Consider the following 13,171-nt stretch of genomic DNA (forward strand, 5'->3'; position numbering starts at 1 on the left):
TTACAAAAGCTTTGCAGCTCCTACAGCTTCGGGGATTTTTTTTCGAGAGGGACTATTAATTTAGGAACGTTAATTCGAATTATTTTGTGGAGTATTTTCAACAGATTCCCTAAATCGCTCGCGGTCTTCCGTGGCTTCATTCGCCAATTCGAATACGCTCGTTCTTGAGTCGCTGTCCTGGATGGCTGTCCTCAAACGGTACCCTACCACGTCCCTTCTGTCCTTCTGGACGGTCGTAGAAGACTTTGTACGCATATCTACGTAGAATAAAATCACCTTTATTCAAACGTCCATACCCTTTGCTAAACAGATTAAGATTAATCGCTTTTGGTTTCACTTTCTTTGCCCTGAGAGTCAACGCGCCACTGGCCTCCCGCAACCACCCGAAAACCCCACTCTTAGATCCGGCACGAATGAATGTGTTAGTATTAAGTAGTGGTGCTCGTAAGTTTTGCGTTGTTTGCCGATAATGAGATGATAATCGTGACGAATGACTGAGTTCAAATACACTTACATTGATATAAAAACATACGATTACGATATCACCAGTTCTGTTCCTCCGCTACCCGGAGCGAGTTCCTGTTTCCAGTGCTTCAAAGTGCACATCCACCATCGAACGGAATTGACCTGGTTGGGGTCGCCCTCCTAGTTCGTTGCCTTGCGAAACGATGTCCAGCGGTGTACCGATGCCCGGATCCAGGCCAGGAGTTCCTCCAGCCGGGAGACAGCCATGAAGACGACGGTGACGACAATAAATAGAAGATATCGAAAGGGCGCGAACCCCGTGTGAACCGAGAGCCCCTGGGCCACCACAGTCAGCCCTAGTCCTTCTTATGCTCGAACAGGTCATCAAACACCTGATGGATCTGGTCGATCATGTCGGTGCACGTCATGCTGCGTCCCTTCGCCTCGAACGCGTACTTATTACACGTCTTGGTGAGTGTGCTGGCTGCAAAACATGCCACCATCGCTGGGCTGATCTCCTGCTTCGACTGCAGCGCCCAGTAGTAGAAGGTGGCCAGGGAACCGGCCAGCAGATCACCCTGCCCACCGCAGCGGCGCGCGGAGCCCCCCTGTGGGCACTCGTACTTTTCGCTCGTCTGTGAATCGTAGATCCGATCGTTCAGGCCCTTCTCGATCACCGTCACACCGGCCCCGAGCCGGGCAAGCGACGCCATCGTGAGGTCGCGATCCTTCCCAAACAACCGGCAAAACTCGATGGCATTCGGTGTCAGTATCACACCGTAGTAATCCTTCACCAGCCCGATGTCCTGCGTGATGAGAAACAGTCCGTCCGCATCGATGATGAGCGGTTTCTGTAGCTGCCGGCAGATTCGTATCAGCTCGGCCACCGTCTGCAGAATAAGCCGGTCCCGTCCAAGCCCGGGGCCAATCACGAGGACATGAAGCCGCTCCAGCCATGGTTCGATCTGCATGATGGCATTGTTGGAGTCCAGCAGCGGATGCACAATCAGCTCGGGGCTGTACGATTTTATCACTTGAGCCGCGGCCTGCGGACAGAACACATGTACCAGATCCGCCCCAACCTTTAGCGCGCTGATCGCCGCAAAGTACGGCGCTCCGGTGTATTCCTGCGAACCACCCACTATTCCGATCCGTCCGGCCTGGCCCTTGTGGCGGTCCGTCTCGAGGTGAGGCACAATGTTGCGGGCCCGCTCCAGCAGCGGCGACTTGTTTTCCGACGACATTCCGTACCCGCGGCCAGCAATTGCGGCAAACGGACGACCGAAAACGGAATTGTTTTCGTTCTGCAGCAAAGCTCTCGCAAACGCAACGAACCGACCTTTTGACATTTTTGCTGTGATTCTGCTCATGCAAGAAAATATGGCTTTTTCAACTCATGCAAAAAAATATGACTAACTCTGATAATGCAAAATATGGCTTTTTCTGCTCAGAAAGGTGAACTGTCAAAAACGCGGCGTCCAGGGTTGTAGTCGATTCGGGTAGGTAGGAGGGTATTTTATTTTACGAAACAAAACGATTATAAAATTATTTAATTATTAACAAAAAACAGAAAACAATTATTATGAAACAAACGAAGCAGAGAAATTATTTTGCAAAAATGAACAAATAATGATATCCTTAAAATAAAACATGGCAGTCCAGTCTCTTGGTGAGTCTCCTTCGTCTTCGTCTCCTTTATAAATTTTAAATCCTTTTCTAGTATCTGACCTACATTTGTTTTCCTTTTTTTCATTCCATATCTTTGATGCAATTTGATGATTTTATTCTCACCTGGCCACGAACAAACATCGCCCCGTGAAGTTAAATCGTCATTTCGTCAGCATTCGCAAAAGTATCACGTATTTTGCGCCACACTTCTGGTGGTGGCGGATGAGTTCTGGATGTTGATGACAAACGACCATTTCCCCTCGGAGCTGTTCCATTTCATTGCTGTCCATTGCCGAGGCCACCTACAAAATAGACCATTAACATGCGCCGATTTCGAAATGACTAAAGGGTGGCCTGAAGAATGGTAAGCAGCCATCCCGCACAAATCCAATAAATGCCACCTTCCGATGACACATTTCTGTGCGACGCCCCTTTCACCTACTTACTCCGGTTCTTTTTGCTCTGATCAGTTTCCTGCTGTCTGCTTTCGCCCATTCAATCAGTCCAAAACTGGCAAACACCTTCCCCAAACCCCAAGCAACGCTGTCCCTTTCTTTAACCTGGTTTAGCGCGCCGGATCCAGCTCCTTAGTCCGGATCATCGATCGTTACGGAATCCTGCTCAGTTGGGACATTCACTAACGAGGGAGCTTGTATCGATTACGACATAACGCGCACGTGGAAAATGAACCAACGCCAGGAGATTCAAAAACAAAGTCCACCAACACGGAATGTCGGAAGCACCTCCGAAGATAGTTTACCGGCGCACCACGCGGCTGGTGGGGAGCAGAACTCGCGCAGACGACACAGTTTAAGCCCCACGAGGCCGGTTCGCGGCACGGCATCAGTCTTTATCAGCCTCTTTCGGCGGCCGGACGTGTCGCTTCGTAACCGTTCTTGAGATAGCTTGTATCGCGCCCTTTTCGTTTTCGGGCGATTTCCGTTTTAAAATGGGTATACTATTTCAGTGCCAACCCTAGGGACCTCGGAGTCCGGACAGTGAACGTGTACGAAGCGGTCGCGATGCGTGTTCCAAGGCTAGTGCGAAATCTGAGACGTTCAACCCATCACCGAAAGGTACGGGCTCCGTGGTCGGTGTGGAGTGAACAAATTTAAATATTGATCTGTAACCGCGTTCCATCGGGCGATCGGGAATCACCGAGTTAACAGTTAGCCGAAGAAGAACGACCTCGATAAAGGTCCCAAAACCAAACTCGTTCGGCTAATCCAGGTCCCGAGGTCCCGGGGTGCTATAAATCAACAGGCACCCTATAAACCGGGCGGCAATAACGATGGAAATGTGTGGCATCCACAGAATCTCCGGCGGCCGGCGAAAGAACGGAAAAGCATGAGACAGAAAATTCTTCGTATCTCGTTTCACGGTTTTTGGGATTCTCCACAGGTCATATGAGGCGTCCCCAAGAGACCTCAAAAAAATTTCGTTGCCAGTAGTTGCTGAGAGTGTGCGCGCGTTCCGAAGGCTCCATATTCCGCGGTGTGATGTTAATTAATTAATTCGAAAACGAAGCAGAACCTCACTCGTTTTATGAGGCCCCCAAGAAGAAGGCACTAATGCGATTCGCGACATGTCGATCACCGAAAAGATCACCTGCAGCGTAGGGTGGCGCGGGATCTGTTTGCTCGGTAACGATTGTGGAGACGTCGAAATGCGAAAAAAGAAACCTAGAACGCTGTTTGTGCATTGGGTGACAAATTCCACCGTCACGGTTCCACCGTCGGAGCGGATGATTAATGTTTGCCGTCCTTAAGTACACACTGACCGAGCGGTTTTCGGATAGCGTGAGCAGTTCGCATAAAAACGGGAGAATTATAATCCTCCAGCCAACAGGCACGCGACTACGGGTTTGTCCCCCCGTTCCGGACACCAAAGGTCCGTGTTTTTAGGGGCGCATCAGACAAATGGGCCCAAAATGCCCATCAATTTCGGTGGACACCGAAGCACGGCCGCCATAAAAAGAATGACGAAAGTGGTTGTAATTAATAAAATCTGATCGTTATCACGCACAGACCTTCCGACGGCCATATGTGGCCGTGTGTTTAGGTGGCCTCGCCCTACAGCCCATTAATTGTTATCCGGACAACGGATGTCGCTATCAACAGCAGCAGCAGCAGCAGCAGCAGCAGTCCAGCAGAACTATCAGTGGTTGTTTATGGTCGTGTGGCTGTTGTTTATCGTACAGCACACCATTCGAGTGATAAGTGAAACGAATCGCAAACAAGGCTCCCAATGGGGGCTCCCGAAAGGAACCGAAGTGCAGCGAGTATCCGGAACGGGTTGCAGAAAGCCAGTATCGGATAATACGCGACTCCAGACTGCGGGCGCATGTGGCCCTCTTCGGAAGAAATAAGATATTGGATAAACGCACGTCGATTGCCCGCGGTAGAAATGTCAACCCGTAAATCTCATTCGCAATGAGTTTGCTGGGCGTGCGTCCCTGTTCCGGGATGCGCACTACGATAAAGGTCCTTTGGTTTACCATTAAATCACGCGCTGACCTTCTGCCGATGATGAGCATTGCGCTCAAGGCGGCTAAGGGTTGGCAGATAACCCCATCATTTAAATCCCAAATGCCAACGTTCTCGAAAGGGTCCCCGGGGGCGGGTGAGTTTTTATCACACGGCTCGAGATAAGGGCACAATGGGCAAGGGGCAATTTCTTTTCAACAATCTCAAAATAGTGTATGATTTCAATAGGCTCTCGCGAACACGTGCTCCTGATGCTCGTGTTTGTATTAGGCCATGTTGATTCTTTCGCTTAAGTCGGGCACGTTTTTTGTCAACCTTTCCTGGCACCAGAAGTTGCTTAATCAACCTGCGAAAGAGATACACAATTCGTAGCAGCACAATGTGTGTCAAATGCACTCCTTTTTTGTTCTTTTATGTAACGATCGTTGGGGCGAAGGAGAAAAAAACCCTGCGCCTTCTTTACGTTGTAAGACCTGCGACCGGAGGTCAGTACCCATGATACTACAGATTTATCACTCTCCGACGACCGTCAGCCTAATGGGTAATAGTTTGGCCGCACAGCAAATGAGTACAGTTATGCAATTTTTAACATGCACTGCGGGTCTCTTCCCAACAACAACCACTTAAACATGGCCCGAAAGATGTCCACTTTTAATGATCTTTCTCCCCCAAAAAAAAAGGCACGACCCTATCGCTGAGCAACCTCCCGAGCTGCTGACATGTTGCGCAAATTATGATACCATCCGTCGGGCCCGATCGTTACGTGGTTAGAATGCCAAAAAAAGGACGCCACAAAATTTGTGTAATCATAACCTCTTAATTCACGGGAACAACTGCTGCTGACGGAGACCCAGAGAGAAGGGGGTCCCAGAGAATAAAAGGTCCGGGCCAACAGCACCAATCATCAACGCATCGGCTTGATCGCTACTTCTCTTCCGCTCTTCGCAGAAGGCGACGAGCGATGACCACCTCGATTGATGATCGATTGATCGTTAGATCCGCCCGTGCGTCGTCGTCCGCTGTCAATTAGTGTCGGGAGATTGAATGATTTGGACGAGATCGCGTGATTCGGGGAAACTGCTCGACGAGCTTTAAGATTTAATGAAATCAAGCAAACGAAAAACAACAGCAACGATCAAAGATGGGGTTTTTTGCCCCAAATAAACGGCGATGATGGCCCCATTCTGTTGTCGTTTCCGATGACCTTCACCTCGACACACAAGCTAACCTAACTTATGCTAAACCGGCAAGCTCTCTCATGCTTCGCTCGATGAGCCCACTGGTCGCCGTTTTATGCTTAATTAACTTCTTTGTTTTGTTCTGCTTCTCTGATCTTCCTATTTATGTGTGTTCTTCTCTTCAACATTCTCACAGTCCCCGTTTGGTGAGGCGATCGTCAAGCTGGCGTTCGTGGTTTGCTGCGGGATCATCACGGTGTTGTTGATCTTCCACAAGTACGAAAATTTGGACAACTTCAAGCGAACGCTCTACTACCGGTACCAAACCGCCGACGGAGTGGGATTCTTCGCCCAGCCACGAAACCTGGACGGGGTGAAGATCGACTGGCACAACTATGAGCTGATGAAGCACGAGGAGAGCCGGACGGGGCCGGGCGAGCAGGGAAGACCGTACCAGTTGACGGATCCGAAAGCGAAAGCGCTCAACGAGGAGATCTTCAAGGAAAACGGTTTCTCGGCGGTGATCAGCGACGCGATCGCTCTGGATCGTTCTGTCCCAGACATTCGGCACGTCAAGTAAGTGCGTTTGATCCACTCTCACGTCGGCTTCTAATTCAGGCTCCCCCTGTCCAGCTGTCGCACGAAGGAGTACCTCCGGGAGCTGCCCAGCGTCAGTGTGATCGTGATCTTCTACAACGAACACTGGAGCACACTGCTGCGCACAGTGTTCAGTGTGCTGAATCGATCACCCCCAGAACTGCTGCAAGAAGTGATCCTCGTCAACGACCACAGCACAAAACCATTTCTGTGGGCACCGTTGCGTGACCTTGTCGAGACGGAACTGGCACCGAAGGTACGGCTGATCGATCTTCCTGCCCGGTCCGGTCTGATCGTGGCTCGTATGGAGGGGGCCCGTCAGGCTCGTGGCGATGTCCTGATTGTGCTGGACTCGCACACGGAAGTCAACACCAACTGGTTGCCCCCATTGCTAGGTAAGGCGATCACAAAGGACCCGCTGTGGGCAATTGGTTCTAATTGACGCACCGTCCCTCGCTCCAGAACCCATCGCCGAGGACTACAGGACTTGTGTGTGTCCGCTTATCGACGTGATAGCGTACGACACGTTCCAGTATCGGGCGCAGGACGAAGGCAAGCGAGGTGTGTTCGACTGGAAGTTCTACTACAAACGGTTGCCCCTTCTGCCGGGCGATCTCGACGATCCGACGAAGCCCTTCAACAGCCCGGTGATGGCGGGAGGACTGTTTGCGATCAGTGCCAAGTTCTTCTGGGAGCTCGGTGGCTACGACGAGGGTCTAGACATCTGGGGCGGTGAGCAGTACGAGCTAAGCTTCAAGATCTGGCAGTGTGGGGGGCGACTGGTCGATGCACCCTGTTCCCGCGTGGGCCACATTTACCGTGGTTTCGCCCCGTTCAAGAATCCGCGTGGCGTGAACTTTGTGACGCGCAACTTCAAACGCGTGGCCGAGGTGTGGATGGACGAGTACGCCAGATTCCTGTACGAGCGCAACCCGCAGTTCGACCAAACGGACGCAGGTGATCTGACGGCACAGCGGGAGTTGCGGGACCGGTTGCAGTGTAAACCGTTCCGTTGGTTCCTCGAGGAAGTCGCACCGGACCTCCTGCTGCGGTATCCGGTGCGCGACCCGCAGCCATTCGCTTCCGGCCAGGTCCAGAGTGTAGCCGATCGGCGTTTGTGTCTCGATTCGCTCAACCACCATGCGAAGGAACCGATCGGGCTTTACGCGTGCTCCGCGAATAGGACGCATCCGCAAAACAATCAGTTCTTTACGCTCTCGTACCATCGCGACATTCGAGTGCGCAGCGTCGACAAGTGTCTGGATGCTGCGAAGCTGAACGATGAAGTTGTTCTCTTCAGCTGCCACGAGTCCCAGGGCAATCAGATGTGGCGGTACGACTACGTGAGTGAACCGTTTCTATTTCACGCGATTAGTCTAGGCTAACATCAATATTTGTATCGCCCACTGCCAGGAGTCAAAGCAGATCATCCACGGAAAGGACCACCACGGACGCTGCCTCGAGGCGGATATCGCCGGGCGGAAGCTGATCGTGGCCAGCTGTGATAAAACCAAACCCACCCAACAGTGGGACTGGGGCTACGTTAACTTTGTCCATCTGCAAAACTGGGACATTTACGGGGCAACGTTTCTGTAGCGATCTGCAGACCCTTCATTTGGACCTATATTGTGATTCCTTTATAAGTTTCGTTTATCTTTCTCACGCGCTTACAGTTAAGTGAAAGTGTTTCCTGGCTAGAAATGTTTGAAAATAGCACAAAGCTTGTTCAGGGACAGTATTTTTAAGTCACAGTATTCAAAAGTAAACGTAAAAATCAAGACAATCGACAATCGTTTTCATAAGTTTCATCTCTCTGTAATAGTAAAATAAATATTTTGAATAATTACGGAAAAGTGAATTTCAATGTTTTAAGAATATGTGAAAGAGGAATTTTATTACGTAAATTCGTGAAGGTCAATTTTAAAGATTACTTAAACTAAACAAAAAGCGCACCAAAAGCGCGTTTCACTGCAAGGGTTAACGGCGCGCCATCTGTCGGACGATAGGCAAAGCTTCGGTCGCTTGGCGCTTTCGAAAAATTTCAAAATTCAACAAACAGTCGTTCAACAAAGCGCTTCCCATGAACAACTATTTACAATTTCTATTGCTTTTCACGGGTCTGTTAAAATTAAAAGTCTCTTTTCCCTTTAAATCTGTTAACATGCCTTGGTTGTTTATCGTTCGTTAACGCAAGCATCCGAAAAGGTTTCCCCCTCATCAACGGAGTTGTTGTCAATATGTTTTTTTATTCCAGGGCGTGACATTTTTTTAACCAAACTCTTGGGGCGCACAATAATGTTTTCAAGCCCGTAAACACACACTGAAAAACTGAAACCCTTCCCCAACAGAAAGACCCCAAAATAATGTGAGTTTACCTAACATTTATCACGTGCTAATCGCTTCCGAAAGCGTTTCTATTCCTAAATTATAAGACTCTTCCCCCAGCGGGTTTGGAACCGTATTGGGGGACAGGCTCTTAAAAAATGCTTAATTCCCTTACAAGTGTTGTTCCAATTGTTCCATCCCGGACAAGGCGTTTAAACCTTTCGCCGGTGTTTTATGTGTTTTTGGGTGGTAATTGACAACGCCGTTAATAAATAATGCACTTGAGGGAAGACGAGACTCCGGGAAGTGTTCTTTCCCTTACATAACAGAACACCGGAGTAGCCTCGAAGGGAAAAGCGGAAAAGCCAGCTCTGGTTGTCTGGGGCAAGGTTTTCGTTCGCACGCGGAGGGTTCTCGGTACCCTGCTTCGGGTAGCCTTTCTTGCCACTGGCTTTGGGTCATGAAAATTTATCATCCGTAGCTCATTAAAAAAAGTGTAATTCTCGTCGTGCGCTTTGGGCTGCATTTTCTTCACTCATCTCCGGGTTGCGGGAAAATGATGCTGAACAGCAAGCGCGCCTGCATCGTTTCGGTGCGTTTACGGTTGAATGGTTGGATCTGCCGGATAAGAACGGTATCAAGTGGGCAAGCAAGCAGTATCGGGAGCAAGATCGTGCACAATTTCGTAATGAGCCAGGAGAACGTTATGTTTCAAATATAGCCGATTGCAGTCCCCAAAAACCGACATTCCGGAGAATAACGCCAAAAAAGAATTTTCACCACTCACCGAGGATCTTGTCGATCGATAGCGGGAACGATATTTTATGAGCAATTTATTGTTAGCTTTCAAGATGAGATGAGCTCTAACGCGTGGATCCGTCTGCAAGATCTGCACAATAAACTTCTGCTGCCCGTTTTTCTTCGTGTGAATCTTCAGCAACGACGGCGCCGTGTCCACATTTGGCAAAAAGTCCCACGATGCGGTAGTCCTGCAGAAATGCAAATTAGCTCTGCCAGGCAGCCGACCGACCGAACGACCCTCGACGTCAATCACCAGTCGCACCAGTCAACAGGGAGCCCCGGAGGAGAGAAGGGTTTTGAGCTCTGTTATTCTTACGATTTATGGAGCCCCTCGGAGTCCTCGGAGTCACATTTATGAGCATCGGATTCGTCGGATCTCAGGGTTTATTTTTTCAGACCCGGTCCCATGCAGGCCCGGCGCCCCTGGCGCTAGCCTAGGAAACGCTTTCCTCCTTTCGGACCACAGCGAAGTCAACCGGAACCCCCGCGGAAGGTACGAGTGATCCTGCCTCCAAATCCTGTCGGAGGCGGACTATGACTTCTGGAAACCGAACCGATCGGCTAATGTTTCATCTAATTGAGTCGGAACCTTCTGTTCCGAATCAATTGGAAAGGCATTCGTGAAGCCGACGAAACGAGTAGTCTCACCCGCGAAAGGAATCAAAACCAGAGCAGGGTGCCACCGAATAGGCCACTCGATGAGCAGGAAGTTAAAAGAAGTCTCTACATTGTGTTGTTTTAGAAACAGTTCCGCTAGGTCCCTGGTCGTTAGCACCATAAAACACTCCGAGATAGAGTGAACCGTACTCAAAACTGAGTCCCGGCAAAGCCCGGGCGGACTTCCTGGCGAACTGTACCTTCCATGGGCCACATAAAAAACGGCGATCTATCGAAGATCACAAACCGATCCGATGGGAAGGCCGATCTTCCTACGACAACGTTCTAACGGCTGGACAGCACATGTTTGCAATAAAACGGCAACAAATTGCACACTCCCCGGGAGGGCCCCGTGAATGAAGCGTCCCATTATGAGATGTCTTCTGGGGCGACCATCGGGCACTGTGTCTGAAGTAGGTCCGGTCCGGAAGATTCGCTCGAAGAAGTCGCGCGAAATAGAACCCGGGAAGAAACCGAAGATCGGGAAAGGCGGGAAAAGTTGTCGATGGGTACTCGCGCTTCATTGCGAAAGGAGCGTCGGGCGAGTCACCGGTTTCGGAATGTCGTGCTGTGCCTGTGCTAGAAGATCGACAAAATGTGGCCATGGCTGGTAGTCATTTGACCATGGTAACCAGTTTCTAGCACGCAATTGGGGAGAATGTTGTTTGTCACACAACTCCTGCCGTGATGGGGGTAATGGTGTGTAATATATAACGGCCGGTGAATTTATTGGCCCACCCTGGGCAGGTACAAAGCGTCAGTAGCACACGTATTTCAATGGCATACTAAATATTGCTTGATTATTTACTCATCAGCTTTAAGGTTTAATGTTTCAAGAATTCTAAGCTTATTCCTAAATTAGTTTAAAAAGATCCGACAAAATGATTCAGAAAAATAACAAACAAAAAACATTTGATTGATCATCCTTTTTAAAACGGTTCTATACATTTCTATTTATTGCTATTATTTATTGACATTACCAATGAAATGTTATTGAATCCCTAAGCGATCGTTCAAAATTAGCTTCCCTTAACTGTAGACAAGCAAAGAGCATGTCCTACAATTGCCTTCAAATCTATTTCCCGTGGTCCACCGTGACCGGCGATCGGTCCACCAACCGGAAGATATGTTTATGATTTCCGTATCTCGTTCCGCGGCCATGAATTACACTTGGTCCCAGACAACGTATGTTGCTGCTGCGCCGTGCAGGTGCAACCCGGTCCTGCAATACATTGTCTCGCAGGCAGATGCATCGACTGGAGACGGGAGCATCGTCGACGACATCTCTGTTAACGTCACGTGGTCTTGCGTGGCGATGGTCTCGTTACCATCTGAGTGCGGTTGCGGTCATAAAAAAGTAGCGATGCAAAAAACGTGACTAAAAGTACCGCCGTTTTTACGACCGAGCAGCGGCCTATTCCCAGAGTTCTGTCCCAGTTTGCTTCATGTTGCGCGCTCCATTATCTTCCAAGAGGAGACACTCTGCTCAGACTGACCGTCTTGAGATGCTTTAAATGGAACCGACGATTGGTCCATTTGGTTATGTTTCGATCAACAAACTCCGGTTTTAAGTCCCCTAAAATTGTCTATCCCTTTGATGGAAAACTTATCAAACATTATCGACATTTTAGCTTTTTTCAAACTGACCTCATTTTCTGTACTGCGCTCCGAAGCCGAGCACCTGCCCTGCAAAAGTAATTCTTCCTCCGTCTAGACATTGCCGTCTTTCGTGGCAGCCAGACGTTCGCTTCAAGCATCGACCACGCTGCGTGGCGTAAAAATATTGCAGTGCACTACTGCAAGCGAAGCAAAAATCAACAAGTTCGATGCACAATCGAGACAGGGGGCGAAAATATGGGGCAACTCGGATATCGGTATCGGCGGAACGGGTTGTTTTCGGCGAATCGAGGGCCGACAGGGCCTCGTGGGACGGGACAAAATATTTTGCCATCGACATCAAAGCGCGACAAAGCTTAAGTTTAATGGTGGCCCTAAAATAATAAACAGCACCATGAGCACAGTTGGACTGCAGCTGCAGCGGCAAAAAACAATAGTGTGCCGTGTGCAAGCGAATCCGGTGTTCTGACAATGGTTTTAAAATAGGAATTACCTGTTTCGATGCACACTCTCCATCTGTCGATCCTTACAAAACGGCGATGAGTGACGATAAATGCCAATGGAGACCAATTAAAGCCACCAAAAACCACATGAAAACATTAACACACGGTAATTGGGGTGATGTTTTTTACGGCCCTTGTCACCTGCTTCCGTTTTTTATTTTTTTGAGGGGAAATCGCTGCACCCCGGAAAACGGAAAACTATTCTTTCAACGACCACGGGAGTAAATCATATCGGAATTGAACAGTTAGAACCCAATGACGGGGCCCGAACGAAAGAATATTAAAATTACGAAAGAAAAACACAACAAACGAACGAATCAACACTGCGGCTGCGACTGTCACGCGGTGCCTTCGGACACCACATAAAACCCGCGGCTCCCCATTAAAACTCCCGTCCGATGCTCGATAAATATTTACAACAACTCCACCCGGTTTAGGGGAAACTTTTCCTTCCTTTTTCGAAAAAGTGAACCCGCGACGGGAACGCGGGAAACTTTCCCACCAACCGCATTTTTTTCTTTCTCTCCTTCGATTCGTTATCTAGTCCCAGCCAAATTTCCTAGCCATTTGCCGACCGTGAGCCGGTCTGGTTGGTCTTGTTAGTGGTTGGCGATGTAAACAATAGTGGGCACAATGCACGGGGTGCTCGAGGGACACAAAGTGATCGCCGCGCTACGCGCCCTCCCCCCACTGATCACGGATGATCAAGATGATGTACGAGCATCGAACATTTTTATTTAGTTTGCTGCGGTGAGGTTACTGAAGCGATGTTTACTTCATCCCGTGTCACCGTCCCGTCACGATCGATGAACGAAGTCGCGCTGTTGGCGCTTCGAGTATGACAAGGTATAAACATGGCAGCATAGTCGAAATT

At 49.4% G+C, this 13,171-nt stretch overlaps 2 protein-coding genes across 2 annotated transcripts; one reads left to right on the forward strand and one right to left on the reverse strand.

Moving 5' to 3' along the window:
- Positions 1–282: 282 nt before the first annotated feature.
- On the reverse strand, positions 283–1,799 carry LOC131216093 (ATP-dependent (S)-NAD(P)H-hydrate dehydratase). Its single transcript, XM_058210498.1, has one exon. It carries the CDS (start codon positions 1,707–1,709, stop codon positions 822–824), a length of 888 nt encoding a protein of 295 aa, XP_058066481.1. The 5' UTR covers positions 1,710–1,799; the 3' UTR covers positions 283–821.
- A 1,323-nt stretch (positions 1,800–3,122) lies between these two features.
- Positions 3,123–8,133, forward strand: LOC131208564 (N-acetylgalactosaminyltransferase 6-like). The gene is made up of 5 exons (XM_058201359.1): positions 3,123–3,209; positions 5,994–6,373; positions 6,431–6,789; positions 6,857–7,737; positions 7,808–8,133. The coding sequence occupies exons 1-5, from the start codon at positions 3,156–3,158 to the stop codon at positions 7,988–7,990; spliced, it is 1,857 nt and encodes a 618-aa protein (XP_058057342.1). The 5' UTR covers positions 3,123–3,155; the 3' UTR covers positions 7,991–8,133.
- Positions 8,134–13,171: the final 5,038 nt, after the last annotated feature.

Source organism: Anopheles bellator, chromosome 1 (assembly GCF_943735745.2).
Source record: "Anopheles bellator chromosome 1, idAnoBellAS_SP24_06.2, whole genome shotgun sequence".
Classification (NCBI taxonomy): Eukaryota; Metazoa; Arthropoda; class Insecta; order Diptera; family Culicidae; genus Anopheles; species Anopheles bellator.